Below are 15283 nucleotides of genomic sequence, written 5' to 3'. Positions count from 1 at the left end.
GTTTTCCTGGAGAATGAATGTTGCATTTGTCTTGGCCACGATTCAAAATGATAAATGCTGGAAAGCATACCATTCAAGAACAGCAGGTATGTGTTAATCTTCATTAGTCAGAAAATGGCGACAATAAAATAGCACCTAAACTTGCCCTATGTGCAATCAAAGCAATAACTGAGAGGTTTGGGTTTGTCAAGAACCCACAGTTACCTTTGCTACCACACATTGTGAAGAGGATAGTGAGGGAGGTAAAGTACAGTGTTGGAGATCTGTGGCATTTTTTTAGCATAACTTTTATGTAACTGTGGTAAAATGTAATATGAATTTTAAGGCTTTTTGCACATCTTTACCACTTGTTAACACCCATATTTGTGGCTGTGGAGCTTTAGTTTCCAGGCCTTCCTCCCCTTCATTAGCGCTCAAAACTGGTCGTGCTCACCTAAATGCTGGTCTGAGAGCATTTAGGTGATGTTTAGGCTGATGTTTTGCTGTAACATCAGCAAAATCATATATGTGGAGTATGTGGAGATACTGGTGTAGACAGGAGAACCAGTACAGCCTTCAGGACAAAAAGCCCCAGGCTAATACTCACAACAAACCAGTAATTAGGTGATACAGCAGGCGGGAAGAAAACAGCCAGAATGTCAGATGTGTCTGACAAGCTGATTCAAGAAGAACATAAACATACCACCCAGTCAGCAGGAGTTACTTCACTGCTGACACAATCCACACACACACACACCCCCCCACACCTCCAGTGCTATTAAAAAGTATTTGCCCCTTTACTGATTTCTTCTGTTTTGATTTTTAAATTTTTGCTCACACTATTGTTTCAGCTTAAACTCATTTGAAAATCAAACCATGACTTCAGGATGTAAAAACCACACATTTTGAATACTGATTTCACCTATTGGAGAAGACAGCTATAAAAAAGTAACTGCCCTATAATACCAATAACTTACTAACCATTTATGATAAGTGGAAATAAGTCTTTTGACATTATTGAGCAGAAGGTTTGGCCCCTTCTTTGAAGAATTGTTTTAATTTGGTCACATGAATGACCTGCTTTAGGTCATGCCTCAGCATCTAAATCAGACTAAAATGCTGACTTTAACAAGGCTACTTCAAATTCATTGTCCTACTGCATAACATTAAATACAATTGGGCTTAAGGTCAGAAACTCTGTAGTAAATTTTTGTCTCTAAGCTCTCCCATTGATGTCTTTTATTCCCAATCTTTTTCCTATTATTCAGTTATGAATACTGACATTAATTGAGGGAAGTGAGTTAGATGCGTTAGATGGTGTTCTGGGTTTTTCTGTGATCTAATGTATAAATTATCAACAGGCACCTGGGAGTTTGGTCACTCTTGGGAAGGTTCACCATTGTTCCATGTTTTCTTCTTTTGTGGAAAAAGGTGCGGAATCCTAAAGCATTAGAAATTGTTTTGTGACCCTTTCTAAACTGGTTGGTGTCACCTGTTGAACATACGTCCATCAGGGCACGGTGTGTTTTCTAGGTGTAATTATATTTTTGCAGAAGGCTTTTTTTGTGCAAATTAAAATTACCTTGAAGATCTGAAACATTTGAGTACGAAAAAAGCAACAGAAGGAATCTGTTGTGTGGGCAAACACTTTTCCACGGCACTTTACATGAATGCTGTGCTACAAAGTTAGAAAGCCAACCATGTGTTTGATTGACTGGCAGTAGCTCAGAGGTTTAAGAGGTGTGGCTCTGTGTTGGCGTCCTGAACTGATTCCTATCTAATAACTATGCAGAGAGCCGTTCAGAAACAGCAGCAGCAATTAGAAGCTGGGATCAAGAGGAGGGGCAGGGCACTGGGGGTAATAAGGACTTGTTAGCAGTAATTGTTAAAATGTACCAACGATTAGAGAGGCCGTTCTGGGATGTGTTCGCATGCGTCTGGATCTGTCTGATTACACTGGGGGGCAGTAGAAAGGTGTGTATGTGCAAATCTGCTCCTATAGCTACGCTCCACATTAACACCATCGAAAACTCCTCAGCCATGTTTGGAATAATGCCGCGCTACATGTCCCCGCATATGCATGAAAGCGACGGCGTGCGTTCAGGAGAGCAGTTGCTTTCTATCACAAACATGGACCGGACGCACTCGCATGCACTTTCTCTGCTGAATGGGATTAAGGATCTCGGTGACAGCAGCCCAGATGGCCAGACACGAATTCAGGCATCCATCAGCCCACCTGTTTCCTCTGCTCCTATTTGTCCCTTTTAAACCACACACATACTCTCTTTCTCTTTTTCTCTCATTACCATACACACCAACACCTCCTCCATACCTGGATATATCATTATTTCGCCCTGCTGAAGTGATGATATTTGTTTAGCTAAGAAGCTGAGCTTATGGGGAGCCATCAGGTATGACTCCCTAAAGCCAGGTGTCACTGCAAACCAGCCCCACACAGACCAAGGTGTGGACCATGACCACATCAACTGTCTGCGTGTTTTCCTTCACTCCTCTCCTCCTCCGGGCTCCCTGCTACCTAACTGCATGACAGACACACACCATCTGTTCACGTAAGCTCTGAGGTGGGGATGAGAGGCTGAGTGGAGATACGATCTATCGCCCTCTCCTTCCTTTTCTACAGCCAGCAGCGCTGGAGAGAGAGAGCGACACTGTCAGATAGACACATCATTCTGAGGTCGACGCTGCGAGGAGGAAGTTGGGGAGAGACGCCACAAAAGTAAACCGGAGCAGAGTCCGACTGGTGAGGGTATCCGCATACCAACCGTCTGACTTCAGAAAACAGAAACCAGCAAAAATATGAGCCATCCCCTACTGACCAATGCTAATGATGCACCTGGTCAGTGATTTTTGTCTATTGAAGAGGCAGAGAGGAAGAGAAAGGAAGGAGACGATAGGGATCGATGGGACAGGTCAGGAGGGTACCTCCCCCGAGGCGAGGACTATGCTAGGCCTACATCTGTTCCTCTCTGTCCCCCCATCACCACCATACCCAACGAGAGTTCAGATGGTCTTTTCATCACACCGCCAGCTACTACTACATAGACTCCCTGGCTGTTAATTAGAGCGCACCACTGCACTGGGTTTAGAGCATGAGCATATGTGTGTGTGCGTGTCTATCTGTAGGGGGTCTGGCTCGGTATTCCAGACAGGTCTTTATAAATGCTGCAGAAGATGGCAGCGTGGGTGGACCGGGGACTGAATAATTACACAGAAGTTTAAGAAACAATCTATTCAAATCATTGCAGTAAAAACATTTTTGTGGTGTTGTGAAGATTAATTGGAAATTAACTTTGAAAGGAAACTTTAAAAAACTAATTAAATGGATAAGGTAATTACTTTACATTTTACCTGAGAATTGATATTCCAAACAGAAGTAAACAGATTATGCTCAAATTTGAAATAAAAATATAACAACTTTATAGAATAATTATCATTTTAAAATAATTGTTTTGAAAAATCTATTATTTTAAAAGAATTAAAAAATTAGTCTGACTATTGCCTTGCTTCGGAAAACAAGCTGACAAATTAGATTGCCTCAAAGAAAGAGATAGGTACATATACATGAAAGAATTTAAAAAAAATAGCAAATATTAATGTAACTGTGTTAAATGCATATCTGCTTACTTATATAAAAATAGCTTTTTATTTATTATTGTACTATTATTATGATTGGTGATAACTGAAGTAAAAATAATGACTGTTCATGTTATTATGTTAACATTTCACAAAAATACTTAGACTTGTTCTCAAAATACCAACAACCAAAACATGTAACTAATATATAAAGAGTGAATTTGTATGGTTTAAATGTGTGTTCTCAGAGACGATCCTCTTTTTAAATTTTTACAATGAACTGTGTGAAAGAGATTGATCCTCAATATTTTGAGAAGATATTAACTTTGTCAATTAGTGTTCACATTTTCACAATTATTTTATTAACACGGGTTAAAGAAAACACACAAGGAAAAATTAGTTGACTTTAACTTTCTGTGCTCCAGTATTAAATAATTTGTAAAGATGTGGAGAAAAACCACAGATGAATTTGTGATTTATATAAACAATACAAAAAAACTAAACAGTGTAGTTTTATTTTATATGAATAAAAACAAAATCTGAAAGCGCCAATGTGCAACACAAGACCTCATCTGCTTTCCACCCCAAGAATAATCTGTAAGACTTTGCAAAGGGCAACGTGTCCATATCTGTTTTGACCAGATATGGAGTCAAAACATGGCCAGGTGGTCACAAATCCATTATATCTGTTGTAGCACTGCTGTTTATGTACTGTGACGGAGCTCAGCCCTTTAAAAAAATGGAAAATGGCTTTATATAAGTATTTATACCCCTGGGTATTTTTTTCTTACATTTTGATGAAAAACTTCAAAAAATATTGGGGAAATTATGTGTTGTACCAGCACAAAGTAGTTCATAATTGTAAAGTGTAAAGAAAATAATAAATTGTTGGCAGCATCAGGAAATTCAGGAGTCTGTGAATGTGTCAGATTTAGCTAATATGGAACTTTTTACATACCACTTAGAGTAGGGGTCTCAAACTCCAGTCCTCGAGGGCCGCAGTCTTGCAGTTTTTAGATGTGCCACAGGTACAAAACACTGGAATGAAATGACTTAATTACCTCCTGCTTGTGTAGATCAGTTCTCTGAGCCTTGCTAATGACCTAATTATTCTTTTCAGGTGTGGTGCAGCAGAGGCACATCTAAAAGTTGCAGGACTGCGGCCCTCGAAGACTGGAGTTTGAGACCCCTGACTTAGAGAAATAGGCTTAAAAAAAATCAAAATCAAAGATACACTGCTCCAAGAGACACACGAACAATATATTTAAGCATGGCACAGTACTTAAAACTCCTCTCAGGTTTTTTTAATCATTCGTAGCCCATCTTAGAAATTGCTCAAGAAGGGCTTCAGTGACGTGATGTGTTGTAGCCCGCTTTAAAGCTGGTAAAACAGAGACAAGGGATATCATCTTAATAATAAATTCCTTGTGATGTGTTAAAGAAGTCAGGTCTCTAAAGCAAAGGGCAAAGTGTGGCAGAACAGGTGGACTGTTAATGAATTCAACAGAGCAACAGACAAAAAGGGCAGACTGAAGCATACAGCAGACTCTGTGCTGTTGATGCGGATAAAGCAGCAGACAGAGAGTTGTACTGAACTCTTAAGCACAGTTGACTGGAGACGCGAATCGGGAGCTACAGGTACTCTGTCAGGTTCCTGGATGAGTCAGCGACTGCTTGAAATAGATACTGCGGGCATGGCCTTGATCACACTTTTCACCAAATGAATCATTTATCAAACGCAAACACCGCAGCACAAAAGTCAAGCTTATTTTCTACCTCCTGGTTAAATTGATAAAGATGGCCAACGGAAAAATGCGCCATGTGTACACAAAAACACAGTGCGAGTGTCAACAGAGCTTTCGGGGAGCATTGGCAAGCTCTGAGCAGCATTGTTCCCTGGAGCTTTGTGTTTTGTGTGTGTGTTTGTGTGCATGAAGAGGTTGAGAGTGTACATTCTGGCCTGGTTATGTTTGCAGAAGGGCAATCAGGCCTGGTGCCCAAAACCAGTCAGCGGAGCCAGCCGGATCTGGGCAAATATGCAATTTGTGTGTCCGTGTGCTAATATACACAGACGGTAGTCGTGCTGTGGTAGCACACATTCAAGCGCGTGCACACACACACGCAATGAGTCAAACACATAATGCATATGATGCAAACAAACAAACAGGAATCCAGATTTTATTTCTCTGTGTCGCTTTGTAATCCCACCCTCCTTCTGCCACGCACACACATGCACACATACTTACTCTGCTCAGAAACAGGTTGGCTATTCATATTTCAGGTTATTTCGGAGGGAAATGTGCATAAAAGCTGATCTCAGGCTCCCTGATTCAGGATTAATGTGCCAGCACTCAGCAGTCTTCAGAGACAGTAATGCACTGACTCCCAAAGGCTGAACGAGGACTGAGGGGGAGCACTATAAATGCTAATAAACCTTTATGATAATGGATCACAACACAATGCAGATTCTGGACTTCATGGATCTGTCACATGCAAAAACGCCGGGCCTGTCCCGGCCTCCTGCTTTACCAGAGTGAGGAACAAACGCGTACAACGGGAATACGGTGAACACAAAGCAGGAAAGAATGGAGGGGTGGGGGGAAGAAAGAGAGGGAGAGAGAAAACAAAAGAAGAAAAGAAAAAGAGTAAAGATGGGGGCATGTGATGAAAGAGACAGCTCTCCTCTCAAGGAGCATAATCCTCTTGCAAGCTGAGTTGATGCTCTCTGTTGTTTTCAGACTCAAATGCTGTTTGAGCCGCCGGCCTGCCAATGCAGCTGACGCCTGGGGCCTGAGGGGAGGTGGGAAGGAGGGTGGAGGGGGGGGGAGTCACTGATGTGACTCTGCTGTTCATAGAGAGGGAGGTGACAGAACATCTCTCATCCCTGTTCCCTTTCTTTCACTTTCTCTTTTTTCCCCTCACCCTCTTTCCTTCTCCTGTTCCTCACCTTCCGTTCTCCTAAAATGGGACACTGGGAGGTGAGTATAATCAGGATTACTCTTCCCAAACTGGGCAGAAATATGCACATTCACACACAGACATGGAGTATGAAGTCCTGCAGACACATGCGCGCACACGCACTCGAGAAGGCCGTCCGTGCATGCATGTGCATGAAGCGCCGCAGTAATGAGAATCTCTCGCCCGCCAGAGGTTTTCAAACATGCAGAGCTGCGGATATTTCTGTCACCCGAAGGCGGAACGACACAAGTGCAGCGTCCATTGAAAAGAGCAGCTAGGATGTAGTGGGGCCATGGGGGGCTTGAAAAATGCAACAGGAGGAGTTAAAAAAAACCTGAGAGACAGTAAGGGTTTGGAGAAGATGAAAGGATGAATAAAACAAAAGGGGAGAAATTAGGAACGGATATTGCTGTGGGCCGAAGAAAAAGCAGATGATGGAGATGGCACCGAAAAAAAAAAAACACCATCTAGCATCTCACATCTCTCTCCATTAGGTAACCTACTGTAAAGGAGCAGCAGCAAGCATCCTGTGACCAACAGCAAACCTGTTCAACTGTACGGCTCTGCTATTAGTCTCAGTCAACAGACATATAAACGACGAGATGAAATGCATCAGAAAATGAAAAGACAGGAGTGGAAGGCATTTTGAGCAGTAATGGAAAGCCTTCTTTGTAACTCAGTGGTTAGTGAGCCTTTTCCACAATGAATCATTTCTTTTAAAGTCTGACCCAAGCAACATTTTTGCACATTTTCTGCACTTAACAGCACTTTTAGATGGCATGATCTATTTTAAAGTATAGTGCTGACTGCAAGGGCGTCAGGTACTATCAAATGATCAGACATAAAATCAATAATCATACCCTTGTTGTGAGGAAGAACTTCCCGAGGTGGCAAGTAAAATGTCATTTTTCTTTTTTATATATATATAAAATCTATAGCATTTTAAATTAATCAAAATGAATTTATAATTTCAGAGGAAAAAATGGGTCTGACCCCACTGATTACTGGGCTGATGCAGAAATCACTATTCCATTACACAACTGCAAATATGCACAGCAATCTTATAAATTGTGTATAAACATATTTGAGCAGAAGATTTTTTTTTCAAATTGGAAAATTACTTACATTTAATCTGGAGCTCCACAATATATTCAGTCGTAATCACCATTAAAATATAACTGCATATAATATTGCAATCACAGAGAACTGTTGGATGGAATATTTGGTAGATTAAAATATTTCAGCTGCATTGCCAAAATGAATATTTAGCCACTTTGGTGGATTTTCATTGTGATTTCTACCTGTAGCTGATATTATCTCACTCATCAAGATTCTACAGACAGGGAGATTTGTGGGCACACAATGTTGATGAAGGAGGAGAGAGGAAAATATGGGCCAATCGCAACCAAGACTCACCCTTCAGATTATGTGCCACTAAAATTATTAGGTTTGGGATAAATCATGTGAAATCTCTGGGTTGCAATTTTCTGCCCTTCTTCCTATATGAGCTCAAAGGGAAACACTATTATGGTATATTTGCACAACTGGTTGCCATATCGGAAACATTTGCTTCACATTTCCATTCCCAGACAACATAGGAATAAGAAGGCGCTTCAGCGATGAAGGGAAAGCAAACTGGTTCAAAGAAAGCTACTTCATTTTATTGTGGGAGCTTTCAAACTCTTCCTTGAAGGGGTGTATAGGATTTAGTAATGTTGGCAGCCTTTTGAAAGACTTTGATACAAAGTAAGAATATTAATCTAGAAATTACACAAAGATACCGCTGTAGTTCTTGAACCCCAAAAGTTACAATTGTCGCAGTTTGCAGGTTCCAACACCACTGTCAAAAGCCTTGCGAACCTTTCCAACATTTTCTCTGACAAATACGTTACAATCGTCTTAGAATTGGGGGCACCATTACACAAACTGACACAGAGAAATGGGTGTAGTAATTTGTAAATCCTTTTTTTATTCATTCAAATTGCAGGAAGGGATCTTGCGTGAGCTTTGAGAAAGGATCCTATTTCTCCATTAGTATCATGATACTCTGGCTTCCTATTAAATTGAGGATTCAGTGAAAATGTGATTACACATACAGTCCTCAAGAGTATAATACTTTTTGACTGACTTTTATGCCTACCATCTCACAAGAGCAATCCACTCTCAGCATGACATCAACTTGTCATTCACAGAATTTCTAAGTCATGAGTAGGAGGTAGAGCTTTTCGTTTCCTGGCCCCTTTCCTGTAGAATCCTTCCTGCCTTCGATATGAAACATGGACACACTCCAGTCTTTTAAAACAAAGCTCAAAAATCTCCTAGGGAAAAATCCCTATCACACAGAGCTTTTACCTGTTCTCACTTAATTGTGCTGCATATTTTATTGAACTGCCACTGTAGCCCATTTGTTTGGTTTAACAGACTTAAATTTTTTTTTATTTAGCTTCTTATTTGAACTGTTTAATATCGTAGTTTAATGTTATTGCTTTTATTGGACATCAAGCTTAGTCTTTGTAAACCTTTTGCCTAACTGATTTTCTATTGCCTAATCTCAATATCTACTTATTTCATGTCAAGGGTTTGCCAGTTCAGCTTGCTTGTGTTGTCTTTTACAAGCATATGAAAAGTGCAAAATGAAGAAAGCTGAATTGAAATGAATGTTCTTAATTGCTCATGTACACATCTAACGTCGTCTCCGCTCATAAATAATTAATGACCGTTCAAGGCAGAAAGGTTTGTTAAATGACACTGAGTGATTTTCTTGCTGGATGTAGAGGCTTTTTAGTCCATTTTACTAACACTTTACATACAAATAAGGCCAGGAGGCTGACAGAGGAAGCTTTTCTAAACCACTGCTACAATCTGAAGACATTAAGACCCAGGCCCCCTCCCTCCCGTCCTTCATCTCAGCAGTTTGTAATTCAGATTTTGCAGCTTTGAAGCTGAGAAGGATATGAATATAGGCATGAGACGATCCTTCTGAGGTTTATTATGGAAGAATGCAGCTAAACATATTCACAAGATTTTAGGAGTATGGCTAGCAGACCATAAACAACACAAAATGATTAAGGAGAGGTTTTGGAATAGAAAAAAATCAGTGTTATTAGATATTTCCAATATAGACATCAGGATCCTATGCTATAAATTTTAGATTGGAGAATCTCTACCCACAAAGACGCTTTCAAGGACTCATTACTCATTGCTTGTGGCCAGATTTTTAGATCAACTTCTAAATTTAATGGGAGTTAGCTATGAATTAAATAGCATAAACAACATACAGATTTTTCAGTATTTAGCGTGAAGGTTATAAAAACAGCAATATTTATTTTTTGTTTTACGCTGACTAAAAATGCATACTGCTGATTCTTAGTATCATCCCCACTGTTCTAATCAGGGCTCTTACAGTTTAGTTGGCAGAAAACGGTGAAATGCTAACAGAGTGACAGACAAATTGAGACTGAGTGCTGCACCTGGCTAATGGTCAGCCACTAGCAGCACAAAAGTTGTCATGTCATGAAACCCGTCTAAGTCTGAACTGCAATCGATCATTTGTAGTAAACTGATCAAAACTGAGTTGCAAAATTAAACAGGGATTTATGGAGCCTTGATTCTGTTAACTACAACACTAAATGTGAGTATGTGTAAAGTTTCTTGTTCTTTTTTTATTGGGGGTAATGGGGCAACCTTTGAATAACACAAGAATATAACTGCAATAGTTACATTACAGTCAACTATTGCAATATACTAGGTGGTTAGAGCAGTACATCAGCTAATTTCCTGCTGGCTGCACTGGAGGACATATGGAACAGTGATGACACGACACTTTTACGGGACTGACGCAACCAAACAGGAAGAGCCGCAGGGAAGAATCTGTAAGCATGTTCGATTTTACAAGCATATCCAAAGAGATTTTAACATTAAAAACTTAAAATGTGTGGCTCTCACCTCAAGTTAAATAACATTTTTAAAATTTCATACGCTGTCATTTGTAAAATGCATTTTTTCCTTTTGTTTCTCTAAAATGCTTCTTCCTTAAATAAATGTAATCTGTGTATTTCCATGACAACACCACCTCAATGTGTGAAATGTTAGATGGTCACTGCAAACACCTAATTGATGCAAATGTACTGCATGTTTGTGCTGTTTGCTCCAAAGTTATAGTAACTAAACATCATACTGTATTGTCTACTACAGCCATGAACTCCTCTTGAAGCCCGCATGCAGGTGATTCAGCTTTTACGGTTTACTGGCTCTGAATAAAAGTAAATATTACTTCACTTAATGATACCCTGCACTCTGTTATGGAAGGCAGAGTATTTTTATAGTCAACGAGAAAATAGGAATGTCATCCTGACACTAGAGAAGAAGCTAAGAGAAATAAAAGCTCATGCTACCAAACTAAGAGCCACTCGCAAACACAGACACACACGCACATGGAGGCTGACCCTTGAGGTGCAGCTTCTGTGGTAATGTGCTTTAGATTGGGGCTATGTGTGCAGAGATGATGGGCGCAGTAACAGATGGACAGGAGTCTATTCCCTGGGCTACCAGCCTTCTGCTTACTACATAGCCCTGCCAGCTCCACAGTCCTCATCCATCTTCTGCACCCCCCCTCCTTACCCGATCTCCGCTGACATCCCATTTCATTTCTATTGTTTTTCACAATCCTCTTGGTTTGCTCAACTCCCTCCAACCTCCTCATCCCTCCATTATAACTCCTCTCACCTCTCCTTGACCAACTCCCCCTCCAATTTTCCTCCCCAACCGAATTACTCCTGGTAATAAAGGCTTGCTTGCTAAAGCATTGCCTAATCCAATGACTTCTCTTGTTTGAACAACCGTTTGAAAAGCCCCCGTCTGTTTCCTCACCCAATCCAGCTGTGCTGGGCGAACGGCCAGTGCTCAGATCGTAGCCTTAAGAGCCACATGTTGTAACTTAAGCTCAAATCTTGGTAGGGCAAAACCTTATTAAGGCTTCCCTGCAAGAAGACAGTCAACATTAGATTAACACCCTCTCTCTGGCCAGGAAGCGGAATGATTACAGCAAGCTGGAATGCTAAAATGCCCCAGAGCCAACAGACTAGCTGGCCCTCACTTCGGCCAGTTCATGCTCGGTTGCACTCCAAAGGACTATAAAAAGAACAGTTTGCTGCAGCCTGATGTGCAAGGTGGGGTGTGGCATTGTTCCATTGTCACATCTACAACCTCCATCCCGGCGGCTGCAGGGCCAAAAGAGGACACGCATGTCAAGCTGAAAGAGAAGTCCGTCCGTGTCTAAACGTGTGTGTTTACCTCTGATAATATCCAGCTTTGCAGTGGTGGTGTTGTTTCCTTGGCTGTTGCGTGCCACACACTCGTAGACGTTCTCATCTCGAGGAGCTCTGAGAGGCTGGATCCTCAGCACGGCTCCAGCACCTCCGTCAAACTCTATGGTCTGGACAGCCACAGGATTTGCAGAGTAGCATATATTAGTCACAGCAGAGTTAGCATTTCAACTCTAACAGTAAAGAAGGAATCTCTTTCTTTTCTGTTCCGGAGGGTGGCCACATTTGAGAGTGTCATCTTTTTACAGCACTTTGACAATCATGACAGCAGATTTTTTGAGACACTTGACTATTTCAGCGAATCATTAAAATACATTATGTACCTGTAAATATGCTCCAGAGGCTGGTGGTCAGTAGCTTGCACAACCACTGTACTTACCAAGAACAATGTGATCCGGATCCCCTGTTTGAAATGAAGTCTTTAGAATCAGTTAAGTCACATTCCTTCACTGTTAGACCTCAACTTATCTAGAAATGAAAATGCCCTTCACACTCTCTCGTTTGCAGCATTTAACTTTTTGTTTGATATTATTCTGTGAGTTTCAAATAAAATTGTGCACATTTGAATTGCTCTGTTCTAATCAATATTTTGAAATGTTGTGCTACTCATTCACTCTGTCAGAGGTTAGTTGAGAAAATTGATATCACTCTCGTTAATCTGTCATGCTGAAGTCATGGAGTCATTAGTTTACTTTAGCAGCTGGATTACACCGCAAGCCTCATTCTGTTCAAAGTATAAAATAATGATTATTCCGGATCTGTAAAGGTCACCAATTACCACTCTACAGGTCTGCCTCTTTAACAGAATGTTTTCTACTTCATAATGACAAAAAAGGGTCAAAGCAGCCAAAGAAATAAACAGTAAGCCTCATTTAAAACCGGTGACATTATTTTCTCATTGCTGTAGAGCTTTGGGTATCCGTCTGGCTTTAATGCTACTGCCTCTTTAAGGAATCCATTCTCAGGCAGACTCTGGGGGGAAATAAACACAGCTAGGCCAGGGTTTGTATGACCTTCTAATTCTCAAATTGCAAGGAACAGATAATCTGTCCTTAAAATGGTTCTAACATACTTATTAATGTAAACTATATCTAGAGTAAATTGATTGGGATTCTGAAAGATAAGCGTTGTCTGTAATGATACTAGCAGAAGGGCGCATTGGAAAGCGGGCACACAATTTTAGCCAGTTGCACAAAGCAGAAACATTTTACGTTTTTACATCTAAGTGTAAACCTACAGTTTTTTTCCACAACAATATAATATGCATGTGCATACATAGTGTAACGTAAGATTAGGTTATGGTTTAAGGAAGTCACTGATGCAACTTTTGAAAAGCTCATCTGTGTTTGTGGCACCTAAGTTGGAACACTAAACCCAATAGCACCAAAAAACACTGGAGAGGAGATTTTCTATGTAACTTTATCACAAGCCATGGGATTAGTCGCAGGAGTTACAGCTACTAAAAAACATACATTTATCACGACTGAGACACAAAGCAGATGCAAAACAGTGTGATGGGGACCACATCTGTTCATATTCAGAAACTCTGTTTAGAAAGAAGCTCCTCGCTGACAGTCAGATGTTGTTCTGTTTTTGGGGACAGGGGACGGGTCAACAATTTTCTCAGGACCTGCAGCTCTCTGTGGTGTATTTTTCTTCCATGCATGTTTTGCATCTGCTGTGTTACTGGTATAAGGCAGGACAGCTTGCATCTTAACTCTATTGCAGAGATGAAGCAGACAGTATGTGGAAAACATGTAGAAAAACAACTGGAGCTAACTGGTTTGTAAAATATTGATTCTCAGTTTAAAATATATTTCAAAAAATGTAATTTGGCAAATTATCAGAGTTAGGAATAATACAAAAGATCTACATTTTGGATCTTCTTTTTTTTGTTGTTTGAAAAGCATGGGTTGTGTCATGAATTGCGGTGAGGGTTGGTGAGGCAGACGCAGCGGACCCAGGTATGATGAATAAAGATGATTTTAATGGTGAAACTCAGTCCAAACAACGAACAGCAGGCACATGGAAACACTGACGACAACTAGACTCGACATTGACGAGGACCCGACGACGAACAAGGAACACAGGTGGAGTTAAATACATGGGAGGGTAATGACAGAACGAGACACACCTGGGAACAATCAAGGGGAGGACAGGACAACGAAGAGACTTAAGGACACAGAAAACTCTAAATAAACACAGAAAAACACAGATCCTGACAGGTTGGATAGAAATCAGTCCAGATGCAATGTCAACTGAGCTACTGCAGACCTGTTACTTGCAAAATACATGAGTCATTCAAGGTAAGAGAGAAAAATATTCCTCAGAATGCTGTCAGATTTTTATTTATTTATATTCTACTTTAGTCAGAGCCATCTCGGAATCCTAATCAAGCGAAGGATCTAGCTTCATGTTTACTGAATAAGCCTGAGAGCACCTCTGTGTTTCTCAGAGTTAACTTTTCAATTAGCTTAAGTGTGGATGGGGCATAATAGAAGTTGTGAAACATTAGACATGTTGATTTCTTTCTAAAAGTTATAGTTCAAGTGCAACTATTCTCAGATAAATTTGAATTTGACAAATGTTCAAAAATGTCACAATTTACCTTTAAAAGAATGAGGAGATAAAGATCCCTTAATATGAAGCAAAATACTTTATCCTTTAGACTTTTGAGGTTTACAACTCTAAAATGATTAAATGTAGATTGTTCACCCAACACAGATGTATAAATTCTAGCCTATTTAGTCACTGAAGTAAATGTTAGCTCATGTGAGAGCTCATCATTGTGCATTGTGACAACCACCTCGATACGCTGGGAGTTGACCTTCTTGCCCTTCTTGTTCCAATAGACGACTGGCTTGGGGTTGCCAGTGGCCTGGCACACAAATGATGCCACACCCCCTGACACTCCGATCTGGTCTGTGGGAATTTTGGTGAACTTCGGTGGAGCTGAAAAGCAAGAAGGGGAGAAGAAAAAGAAGAGTGAGAACTGGGATGAAGCAAAGAAACAAAACAACTGAACAAAACCCAGACACAAAAAGTAATATTTGGAGGAAATCAAATCAACCGCTAAGGCAGAAATAGCAACTCCTGCTGATCCACGCCCTGTTTCACTTTCAGGCAGTGAAACAGGGCTGACTTGTGTCCTGACGGCTGCGCTATTGTGCTTACTTCCTGGGTATCATCTAGAGGACAAGCTGAAGGACTTCCTGTGGGTCATAAATAAAAGATGGGTCTGGGCTTCATAGGAACATCTCTCTCTCTTCACCCCCTCACTCTTCCCAAGCCCCCCACCTCTCTCTCTCTCTCCGGCAGGACAACACAGAACTGCATGCAGAACATGCTGTCATCCCACATGAGCGTTTCACAGGTAGGAGAAGTGTTGGCTGAAGATTCACAGCATGTAATTGGCTTAAATGTATTAA

At 40.7% G+C, this 15283-nt stretch overlaps 1 protein-coding gene across 6 annotated transcripts in view; it reads right to left on the bottom strand.

The window, feature by feature from the left end:
* Positions 1-15283, bottom strand: part of LOC102219293 (receptor-type tyrosine-protein phosphatase S-like) — a 95140-nt gene that overhangs the window by 55809 nt on the left and 24048 nt on the right. For 3 of the 6 annotated variants that reach the window (XM_023336102.1, XM_005797090.2, XM_014476007.2), the window contains exons 3-4: positions 14662-14807; positions 11824-11965 (exon numbers count right to left, since the gene is read on the bottom strand). In XM_023336102.1, the coding sequence (XP_023191870.1) occupies positions 11824-11965; positions 14662-14807 (288 nt within the window). Of the gene's footprint in view, positions 1-11823; positions 11966-14658; positions 14808-15283 lie in introns of all 6 variants that reach the window. The other 3 variants (XM_023336099.1, XM_023336100.1, XM_023336101.1) reach the window with 1 other exon arrangement.

This window comes from Xiphophorus maculatus, chromosome 6, assembly GCF_002775205.1.
Source record: "Xiphophorus maculatus strain JP 163 A chromosome 6, X_maculatus-5.0-male, whole genome shotgun sequence".
Lineage (NCBI taxonomy): Eukaryota > Metazoa > Chordata > Actinopteri > Cyprinodontiformes > Poeciliidae > Xiphophorus > Xiphophorus maculatus.
This window is presented reverse-complemented; position numbering and strand designations above follow the sequence as displayed.